General features: G+C 42.0%; 1 protein-coding gene across 1 annotated transcript in view; it reads right to left on the bottom strand.

The window, feature by feature from the left end:
* MGMT (O-6-methylguanine-DNA methyltransferase) overlaps window positions 1-14,862 on the bottom strand; it is a 172,483-nt gene that overhangs the window by 20,718 nt on the left and 136,903 nt on the right. Inside the window, exon 4 of the mRNA XM_072871186.1 lies at window positions 14,207-14,367. Within this exon, the coding sequence (XP_072727287.1) occupies window positions 14,207-14,367 (161 nt within the window). The remainder of the gene's footprint in view (window positions 1-14,206; window positions 14,368-14,862) is intronic.

Genomic DNA, 14,862 nt, shown 5'->3' with positions numbered 1-14,862 from the left:
GGAGCAAATATTTTTGTTTTGTTTCAAATACGTCAATTCTGGGAGCAGGGAATAATTGTGCAAAGTATGTAAAAATAACTTCTTAATGACTTCATGAATATTTCTGGTACACAAAAGAACGACTATAAACGTATATACAAGAGACCTGCAGATCAGAGCTATTGAGAAACATCAACCACTATCTCACTCACTTCAAACTCAGGTTCTCTCTTCATATTTTATCAGTATTTAATGCCATACCCGTTCTGCAAAGGACACAGAATAGTCCTTCCAGAGATACCACGCACCAGCTCTGCTGCAATTTCTAAGTGACTGGGCCAGAAAATTAAATTTGTATTTTTCCAGTCAAGATAGAAATAAATGAGGGACTTGTCTCTATTTCACTTTGTCAGAGAGCTGGTAGTCACCAAGAACTTCACCTGGGTGTCTTCTAAATTCTCCTCATCAGCTGCAATTTGCAGACTGAGCTTGGGAACTGGGCTCTGCTCTCGCACGGCAATAACGATGCCTACGGAAGGGCCATGTGTGACAAGGGACCGCAACTGGCCATCACTTGACTTAAAATTCAGAAATTACGGCAGGCACACACTGAAGCAGAACTTCTGGTCCCACCTCAACCCTCTTTTTTCCCATTTCTTGGAGTTCTTGTTATATTGCCTGTTGAAAGCGCCACGGATGGTGCCAGGTCTGTGAAGGTTGGTCCTCTCCTTCTCTGGAGAAAAAAAACCCCAAATTAAATTCAATTTACCTCAATCTGCATTGTTGGAACTCAACAAAAATGCAGCCTCCCAAGTGCTGCTACGACCCAGCTCTTCCCCTGACTCGTCCTGTTAACGAGACGCACAAACCTGCCCACAGTTCCTAAATAAATGAGAGAAGATGTAGTTTCCTAATTACACCGGCATTTTGGAAGGGTAGGCAGGACCATCTGGTTACAGTTAAGACTTGAACGGGCAGGGATGTTCTGCAGAAAACTTCAGAAGATGTACGGATATGCTGGAAGTGTCATTCCGGTATTAATGAACTCAAAATACAAGGTGAAAAAAAAGGGTTCAACCACTCACACGTGTTGATAAAACACGATTTCCAATTTATAACTACAAATCATGTTTACTAACATCAAAATCTCAAACTCATCACGACCTTTAGTTCGAGGTCTTGGCTCAGGATCACCAGGTTTAAAACTAAACCTGGGAGTGCCGATGACCTACAAATTGGGCAGCTTTGGAGAAATAAAGTCACAAACCCAAACAAGGAGCTCGAATCCCCCCAGCCCTCCATTCGCACACACACGTGCAACCTAGAACCACCACGAAGTAAGTGTGAAACTGTGGGCTCTGAACTTCACGCACATGGCCTACAAGAGTTCTTTGTTTTATCATCTCAGGGCTCCAACGTGATGTAAATGGGAATAAATTCAGGAATTTTGGTATCACCTTGTGTAAAACCGATTCTACAAACTGGAATTTGTTATATCACCTTACAAGCACAGACGTGTTTCCCCTACGAGGCTACTACACCACGTACTGCAGCCCAGTCCGGGAGGACTCACTAGCGTGCCCTAGGAAGTACATGCACAAACCAATTCTATATCCACCCATGCAACGGGGCAACAGCGAGCCAGGTTATTTCGGAGAAAGTAATCATTCTCTCTCTTCAAAGAAGTCAACCAACAATCCTGTCACAACGATGGTCAGCCCCTGGAGTATGCCAGCACGGGTACGCTGGTTGCTCTCCTCCGGGCAGGCTGATGGCAGAGGACCCGGGCGTGCCAGGGGAGGGAGCCTGGGATGCACCATCATCTCTCCTGTAGTTTTCACTGCTTCACGCATAATTGCTTTTCCTCTATAATTCCGCTTAGAATTACACCGATGAGGTGTTTTTACCGTTTCATTTTTCAACATGGCCCCAAGTATCCACTCCCAAATGACTCTGGATCAAGAAATCTGCACCCTCAGTTGCTTTGTGAAGACGGTGTTACCAAAGATAACCTGCCCTAGAAAATTAATATATGAAGCATGCAATGCAAATGTGCTCCACTAATGTGAACAAAGTATAAGATCTTCACTTGTCTAAAATATGAGTAGCAATTTCTTTAGATTTCTATAAGTTTCTTTGTAAATGCGAAAGTTAAAAATAATATTCATTAAATTGCTTAACTGTAATAAAATGTAACTATGTGCTTACTGCATACAAATTAAGTCAGTATCAAAGTACCGATTTTCTTTTTAGTTTGTATTAATTTATTATTGAATTATAAATATCTAATGTATGAAGCTAAACACTTTACAAACACTAATTCACAAATGATGCAACATCTTTTCAAGGCACATATGAAAGCAGCAGCAATTAATTCCTAGAAGCTTCTGGCTTCAACCTCGAAGTTACGAGTGGTTTTTTTCCTTTTTCTTTTCTTTTTTTAAGGAGCACGCATTTAAGCAGTCAGCAAAACAACTGTGAAGACATAAAGCGTGATTTCACGAAGTCACTTAGCCTCTCGACTGATAACGGTGCCATCATACACAGCGCGTGGCTAAATGAACTGCAATCTGAATTCCCGAGATTCAAATTATTTAAACAGACATCCTGGAAGCAAACAGAGGAGAAGTCCTATCAGTGACCCCTGATGGTTTTTCAGAGACTAGAGTTTGCTAAATTAATAGGCAGCCCTAAAGTCACCACCTTGTCCGGAGGAAATTCTTGCAGGTAACCTGCCACGAGAGGAGACGTCTACAAAAGCACCGACAAATTCCGGGTTATTTGGGGTGCGAGAAGCAAGTGGGGTTGGGGAAACGAGCACAGCTGCTTAAAACCACTGCTGTCCTCCGCCTCTTAAAGAATGATGCGCTTTTCCAAAGCACCCAAAGAATATTACAGGGATTTTAATAAGTTAGTAAGGTAAATAAATACACATTTACCTGATCTAACAGCCCCATTATTTTACATAAATCTGCAGTATCAGGAAAATACCACTTACGCTGCACAACTTGCCACAAAAAAGAGGCTGTTTCCTCATCCCATGCCCTTCTGCCAAACCCAATGAAATCAGCAGAGGCACAAATGTGTTTATACAACATTAAGGGTTCCCACTAAGCTGAAAGCAAGGAGGAAATTTGACTTTCAGATTGACAAATGAAGAGCGTACATACATTCCTGTGTCGGCAACAAAGAATAGGTTTGTGTACCTCCCCACTGAGAAGTTGCGTGTGAACCCTTAACAAACCCTGCTCGAAGAGACGCCGCAGTCCTTCTCCCGTAAAGGATGGCCAGAGTTAAGGTCAGAGCACCCTCAATCTGAATTTCAGATCTTGACTTCTGTTGGCTTTACTGTGTCTTTTTGCATTAAATATGAGCGATGTTCACCGAAACATTTGGAACATTAATTATAAGGAAATACACATAATTTTATTGCTTGCCTCAAAACATATAGCTTCGGTCATTGTTCACCCACGTAACGACAACCGCGAGCTTCAAGCAAAGTGCTGAAATATAAAAGGCCGCGTTCGTTCATTCATGTATTGGTCCAAGCTGCAGCGCTGTAAAGTACATCAAAAGGTGTTAATGGTTTCAATATTTATCTGCTGCAGGGAAGCACTCTAAAAAGAAGACAGAAAAAAATTTCTGCTAATGGCTGTGTCTCTCCATTAAAATGAAAAGCTTAATGCATCTTATAATCAGAGGACAATTTGCAAATCATTAAGAGAAATGTAAAATTCCATTAAAATACAAATCAAGGGTCCCTCACTGGACTAATAATCTTTTTGATATTATTTTGCATTTCACTATTTCTGTTCCCAATATCCAGGCACCACAAATGATCAGTTCTTGAACATGCTATTTACCACAGCCTACTTCTTTAACGAGAGACTGAGAGAAGTATAATCTGCTATTCAGAGCAGGTACTAATGAAGAATTCCATATATTCTGAAATTTAATTAAAACCCCAAAGATTTCAAATTAGATGCAATTTGAAATGCCTGGGGCAGAAATACATGCACTTGCGTGGCAAGGGTATCACGCTGAAAGTTGATACCGTAATTGGTCTTGATGTATTTTTGTGTTGCCAGGCTGAAGCACAGAACTCATAACCATATAAAAATTCTCTGTAGATTACCTGCTCATTGAAAATGCCATCACTCAGGTAGTTCTCTACTAAATTACCATGCTACTAAAATGCACAAAGTGATTCGAAGAGAAGAGTGGCACAGCTGGTCGACGCTGCCAATGAGTTATGCATGCGTCGACGCTGCCTTTTTTCTTAGTAAAATATGCTCAGTTGAATATTAAAATATAATTGGCATTCAACCTAAGTAGCTTAAACCATTTTGTTATCTTCTTTTAAACCGATTTGGCTCCTCCACAGTTATTTTCAAGGATGCGATTCACAAACTAATGACACCATCACATTCAGCTAGATTTGTACTATTTTACATTTGTCATAAATAGGAACAATTTCTACAGCCTTCTAGGGATGTCCTTTAATACTGGCTCCTCTTGAACATCAAAGGCCCAATTCATGGGGAAAAAAAGAAAGAAAGAAAAAAAAAAAAAGAGTATGCCATTTATGTTGGTTCTTGCATATTTTATTCTGAGAAGAGTACGGGATGCAAATTTCTAGTGAAAAGTATGTTTTTGCAGTTAAGCAAGTCCTTGTTTTTCCCCGAATATACTGGTCAGCTCTCACGTCCACCAACTCCAACAGGAGATACAGCAAAATGCCTTGGAAACAGGGCAGCAAGGGGCATCCTTAGGTCAAAGCATCTGTATTAGGAAAGGGCTTCCCCTCAGATGAATTTATCTGTGTGCCCCTAACATATAGGCTGTCCTAAATGCCACTATGTTTTCCTTTTCTGAAAAAAATTAACAACGGTATTTAGAGACAAGGTGCTCGCCATAGCAACAGTGACATTAAGCACATTACCTCTGAAATACCGAACAGGTTAAATGTATATGAGTATTGATGGTATTTTCCATCGATAAGGGGAATTAAGTAAACTTGGCTGAAAGTTCATTAATAAAATAGGTGTGGGGGGCTATATTTATAAAATCCTTTCCTTTTATCTTGATTATATAGGTTTTTATTAAGTAGGGGTGCAAAGGTTACATGGGGCTGCATGTGCGGCAAGCAAGCAAACAAATCAAAGGAAAAATGAATTAAATTAAACTTATTCCTCACAGGTCTGCAATGCTAGCAGGTTGCTAAGGTCTGGGGCTTCGGGTGGACATGACGACCACATGACTCTGGATAGAAAAAGTCTTTCTCCCACATTAGTATTTGTTTTTCTCCACCTTCAGATCTTACCTCTTTATCTAAATCTCATATACAAGCAGCAACGTCAAAAGTTACCAGGTTGGTGAAAATATGTCTTATATCGGGGTCAACTTATTCCTTTTATTTCATGGAGGGAGAAAGGATCTGATTTGGAACACACTGACTTTATAAAGCAGCATCCCATGCACGAGGCTTTTACAGCTGCAGATTACAGTGCAACTGTCCTGACCCGGGTCCAGCTGCGGTTACGCGCAGGGACACACGTCTGAACTCCTAACGCCGTCAGAGCTTTCTGCTGGATGAAGTCCTGGAAGCTTCTCGACCAAAGGCGTGGACCATCCACCAGCAGACTGGACCGCGTTGCCTGGCTCAAAGCAAGTTGAGCAGCAAAGGGAGAGCAGACACTGCACGGCCGTCTTCTTCCACCCCGCCACGGCCATCCTGCTCACAGGTCATACAAAATAGCATAAGATGCCAAACACAAACCTCTCCCTCTGAAAAAGAAGCCTGGTTTTGGAATAACTGCAATATCCACGCATCTCTGCAGCTATTTTGGAGTCACCATGACTTGCTCCAATATCCCCAAATTCTCTGAGACCAAGTGAATTTTTGCCATCTTACAGTGACATCGTACAGGTTGTTCGATGTGGACATTCAGTCCGCTCTTACCTAAAAAAGAAACTATTTAGACAACGCTCCTTTATTCTAACTGTGGCCTACCTGCAATTACTGTCAAGAATATTGACAAGAAAGGATTATCCTACTGAAAATAGAAGGCTTTTTTTTTTAACAACCCACCCTTTCGGAGCCTTCCCCCTGCTAGGACAGACGCACCGCTGTCCCCGTACTCGGGCTCTTTCCAAGGCCACGGCTCCTCTGCGAGGCTCCACCGAAGACCCCCCGAAGCACAAGAAGCTTCGCTTCCCCTGCCCTCTCCAGAACCAGCCCATCCAAACGGTTTTGCCTAAAGCCCGACAGCGTGCCAGGACAGCGGCAAAAAGGACATTTGCACCTAACAGGGCCTGAATTGCCAGAAACGGCTTACATTTGGCAATTCATTCTACGACCAGTGACCTCGGATAAAGGGTACGCCTTAACGTACGCTTAAACTCACACGGGCTTCCACTGAAAATGATGGGAATTTTGCTCCTAATTCAAACAAACTGGATCAGGAGTTTTGTAAACATTTTTTCTTGAATTTTTTTGGTTTGGGTTTTTTTTTTTTTTTTCTTTTGATACAAATAGTTGATACGAAGCAATGGGCCAACTGGGCTGGAAAAAGAATTTGAGACCTAAAAGTAACTTGGCTAGTTTTTTGTTTTGTTGTTTTCATTTTTGAAGGTTGGAGAGGATTGATTTCTCCTTGAAGAAAATTGTAGGAAAGGATTGGATTGTAAAAATCCATTAAATGTCTAGCAAAACAGTGCCTTTCTGCTTATCAAAACTATTCTCACATGAAATGGTAATAAAAGAAGGGGCCAGTCTCTGGAATTCGAATTTGGTGTTAGCAGACAGAAATATGAAAGCTTGTCATCTCTTTGCACTCGAATCTGCCATGTCCAGATATGTGAAGTACTAATGTTTTTGAGCAGGTTATTTCATTTTACTTTAGAATAACGTTTTCTAAAACCCTAAATAGAAATGTATTTTCATGTCTGATGAAGCTGCAGGAATGAAAAAGTCAGAAACATTTCTCAACTTCTTTTCTTTAGTGAATTGAATCTCTACAACAAAATTAAGAGAATTTCACAAATTGCAACATAAATAAATGGCAAGAATGACATTTTGCATTTGTCTAGGAAAGGGCAAGCCTTGCCTCCTCCTCAGCAGGTTACCCAACAGCGCAATTCAATTCTGCAAAATATAGATGTAACCTGGTAATGCTGGTGGATTTATACTGTCCCAGTTAAACTTTAATGAATTTTCCATTCTTACTGGAAATAAAGTAAACGTGGAGAGATGATACTGGGACAGGTTGGCTCCTGGAGGTCTTTCTGTAGGCTGAGTTGGCTGCCTTTGCTATTGCGGATGGCTCTGCTTTGAATCTGGCAATCGATGCAGTGGCATCGCCCGGGGCTTGGGCACTGCGTCTTTTGCACTGCGCTGGTGTGAGGTAGGGCTGGCAGCTGCCCCATACCTGCCACTCAAACCCAATTTATTTTTTATATATATATAAAAGAAATATAACTAAATAACTATATATTCATTAAAATATACATGATATATAAATATATATCATTATATAATTATATATATATATAATATATATATATTTATATATACGTACACACATGCACATCTAAAACAAAGGAAGAAAATCACAGGAACTGGTCCTTGATGTAACACCTGATATTTATAGTCTCAACTTTATGACACTTGAGAAAAAAGATTACCACGGGACTGAGTAAATACGTTGCCCCTGACCATGTTCATACATGCAATATGAAAATACGCACTTAGGAAATTTCCAGAGAAACCCAAAACCACTTGTCTTGCTTTAGCACCCTGTTTGGCTGCATATCATCCCAGTAAACTCCAGCCAGCTAGCGTATTTTCAGATATTGTGTATGGACTTATGTAGAAGAGATCACGTTAGAAAAGTCACTTAAGAGTAAGTACAATTTATTTTAAAAGAGCAAATAAAGTTACGAGTCATACACAGGACCGAAGAAAATTCAAACTACACAGGACTCAGACATACCTATGTCTCTATAGATATGTCTCATACCCATAGGCCACCACTTTAAGAATTACAAGTTAATAAAGATAGTAAAATTGTGAAGATAGCATTCACTTTAGGATTTACTGTCTTGCTAACACCACACAAACATTGTTCTAGGAGCGAGCAGAAAACTCCTAAGTTTAAGATGTACTTAAAATGCTTATGGTTCCTTTTTCGACTAATGACCTAAGTTACCTACAGCTCAATGAAATCAGTCATGGGTCAGATCCATCTTTCCATTTCTCACCTGCTCTCATCCTTAATTCCCATTTTCTCCTGTTCTCCTCAAGGCTGCAAATCCCCCCAACGTAACATTGCATATCTTTTCGCTATATAAAACGAAGCCGTGCAGTGACCTCGGGACCAACCGGGATATGTGACATCCCCGGCTGTCCTCCAGCTACCCCTGCTCTTTTGAGCAGGTTTTTTCATACCTTCTCCACTTGGAGCCTCGGACCTTCCCCCTCTGCTTCTGGGGCTCCTGAAAAGTACTTTACTCAGTCTTATGTTTGGAAGAATGACATTTTTACCAGCCATTTCTTTCCCACTGACTGCGAGTACAGAGTTGCTATCCTATTATCCATAAACCGGCACCTGAAGCTTCAAACTTTCTAGCTTTACTAGGCAGTATCTCAACAAAGTCAATGATTTTTATGTTGGGTTTTTTTTTTTTTGAATCTGTAATTTAAAGCAAGAGAAAATAGATCTGTATTCATCTTAATCCTGTAAATGCTTTTCTTATTTAAATAATCTTTATATATTGAAAAAGTCTTTGGCTAAATTGTATGTGAGAAAAATTTCCACTTAGGATACACTGCATGCTGGAATTAAGGTAAGCAGCGCAGTCATTAAAAACACTTCTTTTAAACGTCAGCATTCACAGGATGTTGAATTTGCCATCTCAGAAGTAAGCACATTAACAGCCTCACAATCTTCAGAAAATTGTCATTTAAGCATTCCAACCACAAAAAGGAAAAAAAACCACTTTGGCCTTTGCTGAGTTACAGTCAGAATGGATAAAATCTACTTTTCTTTCTTAATTTGCTGCGGATTTTTTTTTTTTTAAATAGTTTAGAACGTGCAAAACCAGTAAAACAAAGAGGTGCTACTGTGTGCCACTGGCAGGAAGGTGCAAGAGTAATCAAGATGCAATAAATGGAAGGATTTTCTCTATAGGTGCTTTCTAAAGGGAGAGATACGACACCACCAAGGACAGGCGAGCATGCGGCACGGGAACAAAGGACGAGACCGACTCCACAGAGGTGACATGAGAAAGTGAAGAGTTTCTTCAGCCCTAACAGGTATTTTACAGTGTGCTTTGCCGTCCTTTGGCGTAGGTTCACCTACACCAGCCTACGCTGCTTTGGTTCGAGTTTCTGAACGAGAAGGCTCCCAGGAAATCACAGGGTAATTATTGATTACAGGCCTGGGTACGGAGCGAAGTCATCTTGAAGGGAGAATGGAGGTACTACCAGTTTCTTTGAAGACTCTCTGCTCCCATTATGTATGAGGTGTTTCATCAATATCCCTTCTTGGACGAATAACATGCATTATGCACGGGAAATTTCAGCTACTAATCTGGCTTGCAAAGCTCAACGCTCCGGTCTCCATCCTCAGGTTGTTCCTCCTCCATCTTTTCGCACAGCTTTTCTCTGCCTTTGGGTTGCAAGGCGACACAGACAACGCCGCTTGCAGACCTGCAGAGCCCTCCTCCCTTGCCCCGAGACGGTAATTCACAGCTTCTTTGAAGAAACAGGGTGACTGAGCTGGCTGAGCTGAACGGCACAGCTTTGCTTCAGGTCTACGCCTCCGGTGCAGGGACCTGACTGAGGAACTCCAGACTCAAGAATATAAAAGCGTGGTTTTGCAAAGCTAAAGGACTTCATCCGGTGAGGACAGCGGCATGGCATGGCATGGCACGCAAAGAGCAGAGCCCCAGGGCTGCTGCTCGTCACAGGGCAAAGGAAAACTCTTGTGTGTCTCCAATTTCCTCTGCTCTTGCTGCTCTAATGAGCCATCTGGTCTGCAAACACACAACCGTTCCTCGCTGCAGCGTCCAGCACTGCAATGCTTTCTGCAACCGCAACCACTACGGTTATGAAGCACAAATAAAGAAAAGTCAGGAAATTCATGACTGGCCAATTTAGCATTGCCTTTTCCATTTCCCAGAGCCACAAATCAAGCAACTCATGCATAGGCTTCAAAACAGTAACAGGGTCAATTTTTCTTCTTCATATATAAAGGGGACTAATGACCACGATACATTAAGACCAATTAATCACTTTCCATTGTAAATGTTCAGTGATTTTTCCAAGGTGTAACACCTTGAAGTCATGCCGCAGAGAAGTGGGGAAAAAACAACTTCTTCTTTGCTCAATGAAATTCCACACTGAGCACTGGCCATCACACAAATTGTTGAAAATTCCAGTTTTTCAATTACATTAAAAAAAAAAAAATTTAGCTGCATAGGCTAAACTGAAGAGCCAGTAAGCTGACAACTCCTGGAGGTGCTGGGAAACCAGCTTCAAGCTTCTCCTGCCTGCCTCAAGCTGTGCTACAGCATCAGCGCTTGAGATTCAAACTTTGCCAACGACGAGTTACAAGGAGGAATGGTTAATTCTGTACTTACAGTGCTTTTAAACACGTTACCCCCTTTTAATAGTAATTTAGAAAATTAAAGGCACTTTAGAAAAATTTAAGAGACAAGATGAGCCGCTGAAACAGTAAATGTCAGAAGTCAGCTTGCCTTTGCCTTGGTAAATGTGTGCGCGCTTGGCAACCAAATTACGAAGGCATAATGAAATGGTTAGGATTATATTTTCACCGTCAGCGCAGGGGCTGCTGGAAGGTGCTCGGTGTTCGAAGGGGGACTGGCATGTTGCTTGGATGGAAAAGTGAAGCAAACAGCTACATGTTTTTCAGGTGGTGACCAACTGTGCTCTTCTGTCTGCTCGGGCAGCGTTCGGGGCCGGGCTGCGCTTTTACCACCAGCCCCAACACCCAGAGCAGCACCCAGATAACGCCGCGCCAGAAAGATGGCTTTCTGCAACCTGCAAGATACCTTTACTTTCCAAATTTGCAAATCTCTCTGCTTTTGTTATCTCAAAGTTGATTGTCACTATTTTTCTCTCCACAAGGAACCATGTCTTAACAGTTGGCACAAAAGTAGCTGCAGAAAATTGACCATGAATTGAGAAGTGCTTCATCCCGAAAGCACTTTACACTTTTTTGTTAAATGAGGAACCTCTTTAATGTGTTTGACATAAGCAAAACCCTTCCTGTCCTCAGAAGATGCTAGCACAGGAAAAAAATAGAATAAAATTTGATATAAGCACTCATTAAGAAAGAAAATATCCAATAATCAGGCCTTATCGCAAAAACACTTGATGATGGAACTCAAGTCACCTAATATCAAAGGATCACACTACAAGTAGTCATATTTACAGGGAAGGGGAGAAAAGAAGGGCCAAAGGGTTTGGCGATTCGTTGGAGGAGCTGCTGCTGAAGAGAGACCTGTAAGGAAATCAGTGTGATGAGAAAAAGCCTTCCCAGCTTTGGATCCTCATGCTCTCGCTTATGTTTATTCTGCATTTTTAAGTGCCTGGAGAAATGAGTAGGCACTTTTAAATGTAAATGTGAAAAAGTAAATAAATACGAAACTCGTAATTTAGCATTACTGCATTTCTGACTTACAGATAAACTGAAAGGTACCATGTAATCCATTATAATGTGGTTTTTACCTTACCTTTCTACTAAATAACTTTTAAAAATACTTTCTTCAAATTTTTGACATCTATTTCCACATTCCTTCCAATAGCAATTTTTTCTATTTTATGAAAGTATTACTAGGAGAAAGTAAGAGAAGAACAGGAATGCTATCACATCATTGTGATTTGTCCCAATTAATTCTTCCTTAGCATTTCCACGACATACGTGCCTCCCCCCGTAAAACATGCACACCTGGTGCCAGCCCAAGAACAAATAACTGAACTAAATTAAAAAAACCTGGACCTGCACGTGTTATAACGAGAAAACCGCATGCAGTCCTCCCCGGCACCAAGCCTGCGGTACAGAAGGTCAAACCCCATTAGGGCCACTGCTGCCCAGCATGTGGCCGGTGGGACCACCAGCCGCACCCTTCGGAAAGCCACGGGTGCTGCAGAGAGAGCCGGCAGTGATGCTCACGGCCGCCGGCCACGTCCTGTCCCATCCCCGCAGGCACCTCTCGGTTGGCTTTTGCACTTGGACGTTGGACGGTGCTGAAGAGCTTTCCTTCCACCCTCCAAAAAAATTAGAGGGTGATGACTGCTTTCCCTCGAGACGCTTCCTATGAACAAATATACTCATTTTTCCTCTTTTAAATGATCTTCAGTCTCTTCCAGCGTTGCCTGTGCAGGAAGGCTGCTGCCTAGGGAAGGACCAAAGTCCCCTACCAACTCCGACCGTAAGTCAAGGCAAGGCTGCTCAGGGCTAAACCCCAAAACAACAGCTAAAAGAACATCCGCAGCGCTGGGACAAAAAATGTCATTAGCCAAGCTAAAGAGAATTCAGTAGCCAATTTTGGAAAAATTGATAAAAGTAAAAGCATTACTTTAAATGTTGTATAATCTTCTGGTGGATAATCTGGGAAGCAGAATTCCCCTGATGTTACTCAGAGATGGAAGGAACAGCAGCAGTAACTATTTCCCATCCAGCTTTGCCCATTCATGTTCACCCCAACCCTAACAATTTCACAACACAGGTCTTAATTTCATCCCAGCTAATAATAAGAGCCCTCAAACGATAATTTAATCACCTAGAAGGCCATGTTTCATGAGCATTTTGGCAATTTTGACATCATAGTGTCATTAGTGCTTATTCTCTCACATGTTAATCGGATGGTTTCACTAAAACTTCTAAATGAAATTTTTTAGTAGTTGATAAAAATGATGTTTGTATAAAAATTAGAGGGAGACAGTGCAATACACAACTTAGTTTAAAAAGTACTCAGTACCCACCCTGTAATTTGACTACGAAAGATGTCGCGCTGAGAATTTTCATAGCGTGGAAGAGTAAGCACAGAAGTTCATCATTAGAGCAAAGGTACTGTGCAAAGCGCACAAAATTTAAGACTCCCACCTTCCGAAAGCAACAGCCTGATTATCTGCAGAACGCTCTGCACAACAACTGCACTTTGATTTTGTTGTTCTACTTGCAGCTGCCATTAGCTAATTAAGAATAAGAAAGTGTAACAGCAAGAAGAAACCTACTATTTATAGGAATGGGAATAAACCCAGCAATTAGCAGTAGGGACAGCTGAGTTCTTGGAGACAGCCCCTGCAAAGGCGTGCCTGGCAGAACAGCCCTTCCCTTCCACAGGTAAAGCTGGCCAGGGTTTTACACAGGTACTGACATATAGTCCTTATGCCTTGAAATAAAAATATATGCGCCCATACTTAAAAGGTGTCTATCACTTTCAACCGCCAAAAAAAGAAAAAGTACGTATATTTTAGAGTTTATGCAAAAACCAGTGCCATCCTACCTCATGTAAGGTAGAGAATACTAGCGCCTTTTTGGTGCTGTATTATTATGGATTATCATACAATTAAAAAATAGATCTATTGAACTGAAGATTTATTTGCTGGGAAATTATGACATTCATGGACAGACCACAAGGCACTGCAAAAAGCAGACTTCAGAGATTCTTTTTTTTTTTTTTTGTAATAACGAGACCTATTTCATTTCAAGTGATTGACTTCCGTTACGAGGCCTTCAGGAACACAGCCAGTAAATGGAGAACGGTAAGGAGAAACTTTTCTCAGGTCTTGTTTTTGTCTAAATACATGAGTACCATAACTACTTTTGTAACAATACTTGTTCTTTGTTTAAGAAAATCAAAATATTGTCTATAATAACTTTGAGGAATAAAAACATAGCTACCTTACGCAACCTATCACCGACTGCTTCTATGGCCCATGTCTATTGACATGGACATGCCTAAGCCTCGACCCTCCTGTTGCTGGCAAAAAGCTGGTTGAAGTGGACGATGACCTTACTGAAAAGCCTACTGCCCTTCAGATGTGCTCATACTCAAACCTTTCAGCCAGCAACTGTCGGGAGCAGAACTGCATTTTTATTGCCATTGAGCAAGAATTAGGGAGACGGGAGCCAGCACCAGCCTGGCCGATGGGAGCAGGGAGGGGACGGGTGCCCTGCGGCACCGCGGCACAGACCTCGCTGGAGCAGCGGGTGGTGGAAGGCCGGCACGGGAAGGCTCGCCGTCCTCGCCGGCTCGCAGAAGTAGGCGTGCAGCCAGGCCGTGCACTGCTTCAGCGGCTCCGTCATCTCCTCCGCGCCTTCGCACACCTCGCAAGCGGCTGAGGACTCTGCCCTGCTGCGAGAGAGAATTGTAAAATTATAATGATAAAAATTATAAAGATGAATATTCAGACTCCCTACATTAGCAGAAAAATATATAATCTCAAAAGCATTCAATCTGGAGTCAGACTCCATCTTTTTTCTGCTCTGATAAAGGTGAAAAGATTCGTAACAGCAGTAACAAAAATGCATCCTCGTCACCCCTAGAAATGCAACGACGACAGAAGGTTGCTTACACCTGTAAAAAAATTCATAAAAGATTGGGGAGAGGAAAATGCCCAGCATAAGTGGGAAACGTCGGGGAGCAAGAAAACCACCCAAGTCCATGGTAGGTGACGCATCCTTGTGCCTCCAGGGTGGAGGGAGGTGAGGGTCCTCCTCCACGTCCCCCAAGGGTGCCGTCCTGTCTCCCCAGGGACCTTCCCTGGGGAAAGAAGGAAAGGAAACGGCTTTCTGCCGAACCCGTGCCTTCCTCTGCCCCGTTTCCTTCCAGCGACAGTGGCAGGTTTCT

This window comes from Ciconia boyciana, chromosome 8 (genome assembly GCF_034638445.1).
Source record: "Ciconia boyciana chromosome 8, ASM3463844v1, whole genome shotgun sequence".
Classification (NCBI taxonomy): Eukaryota; Metazoa; Chordata; class Aves; order Ciconiiformes; family Ciconiidae; genus Ciconia; species Ciconia boyciana.
Note: the sequence above shows the minus strand (reverse complement) of the source record. Positions and strands in the feature narration are given on the sequence as shown.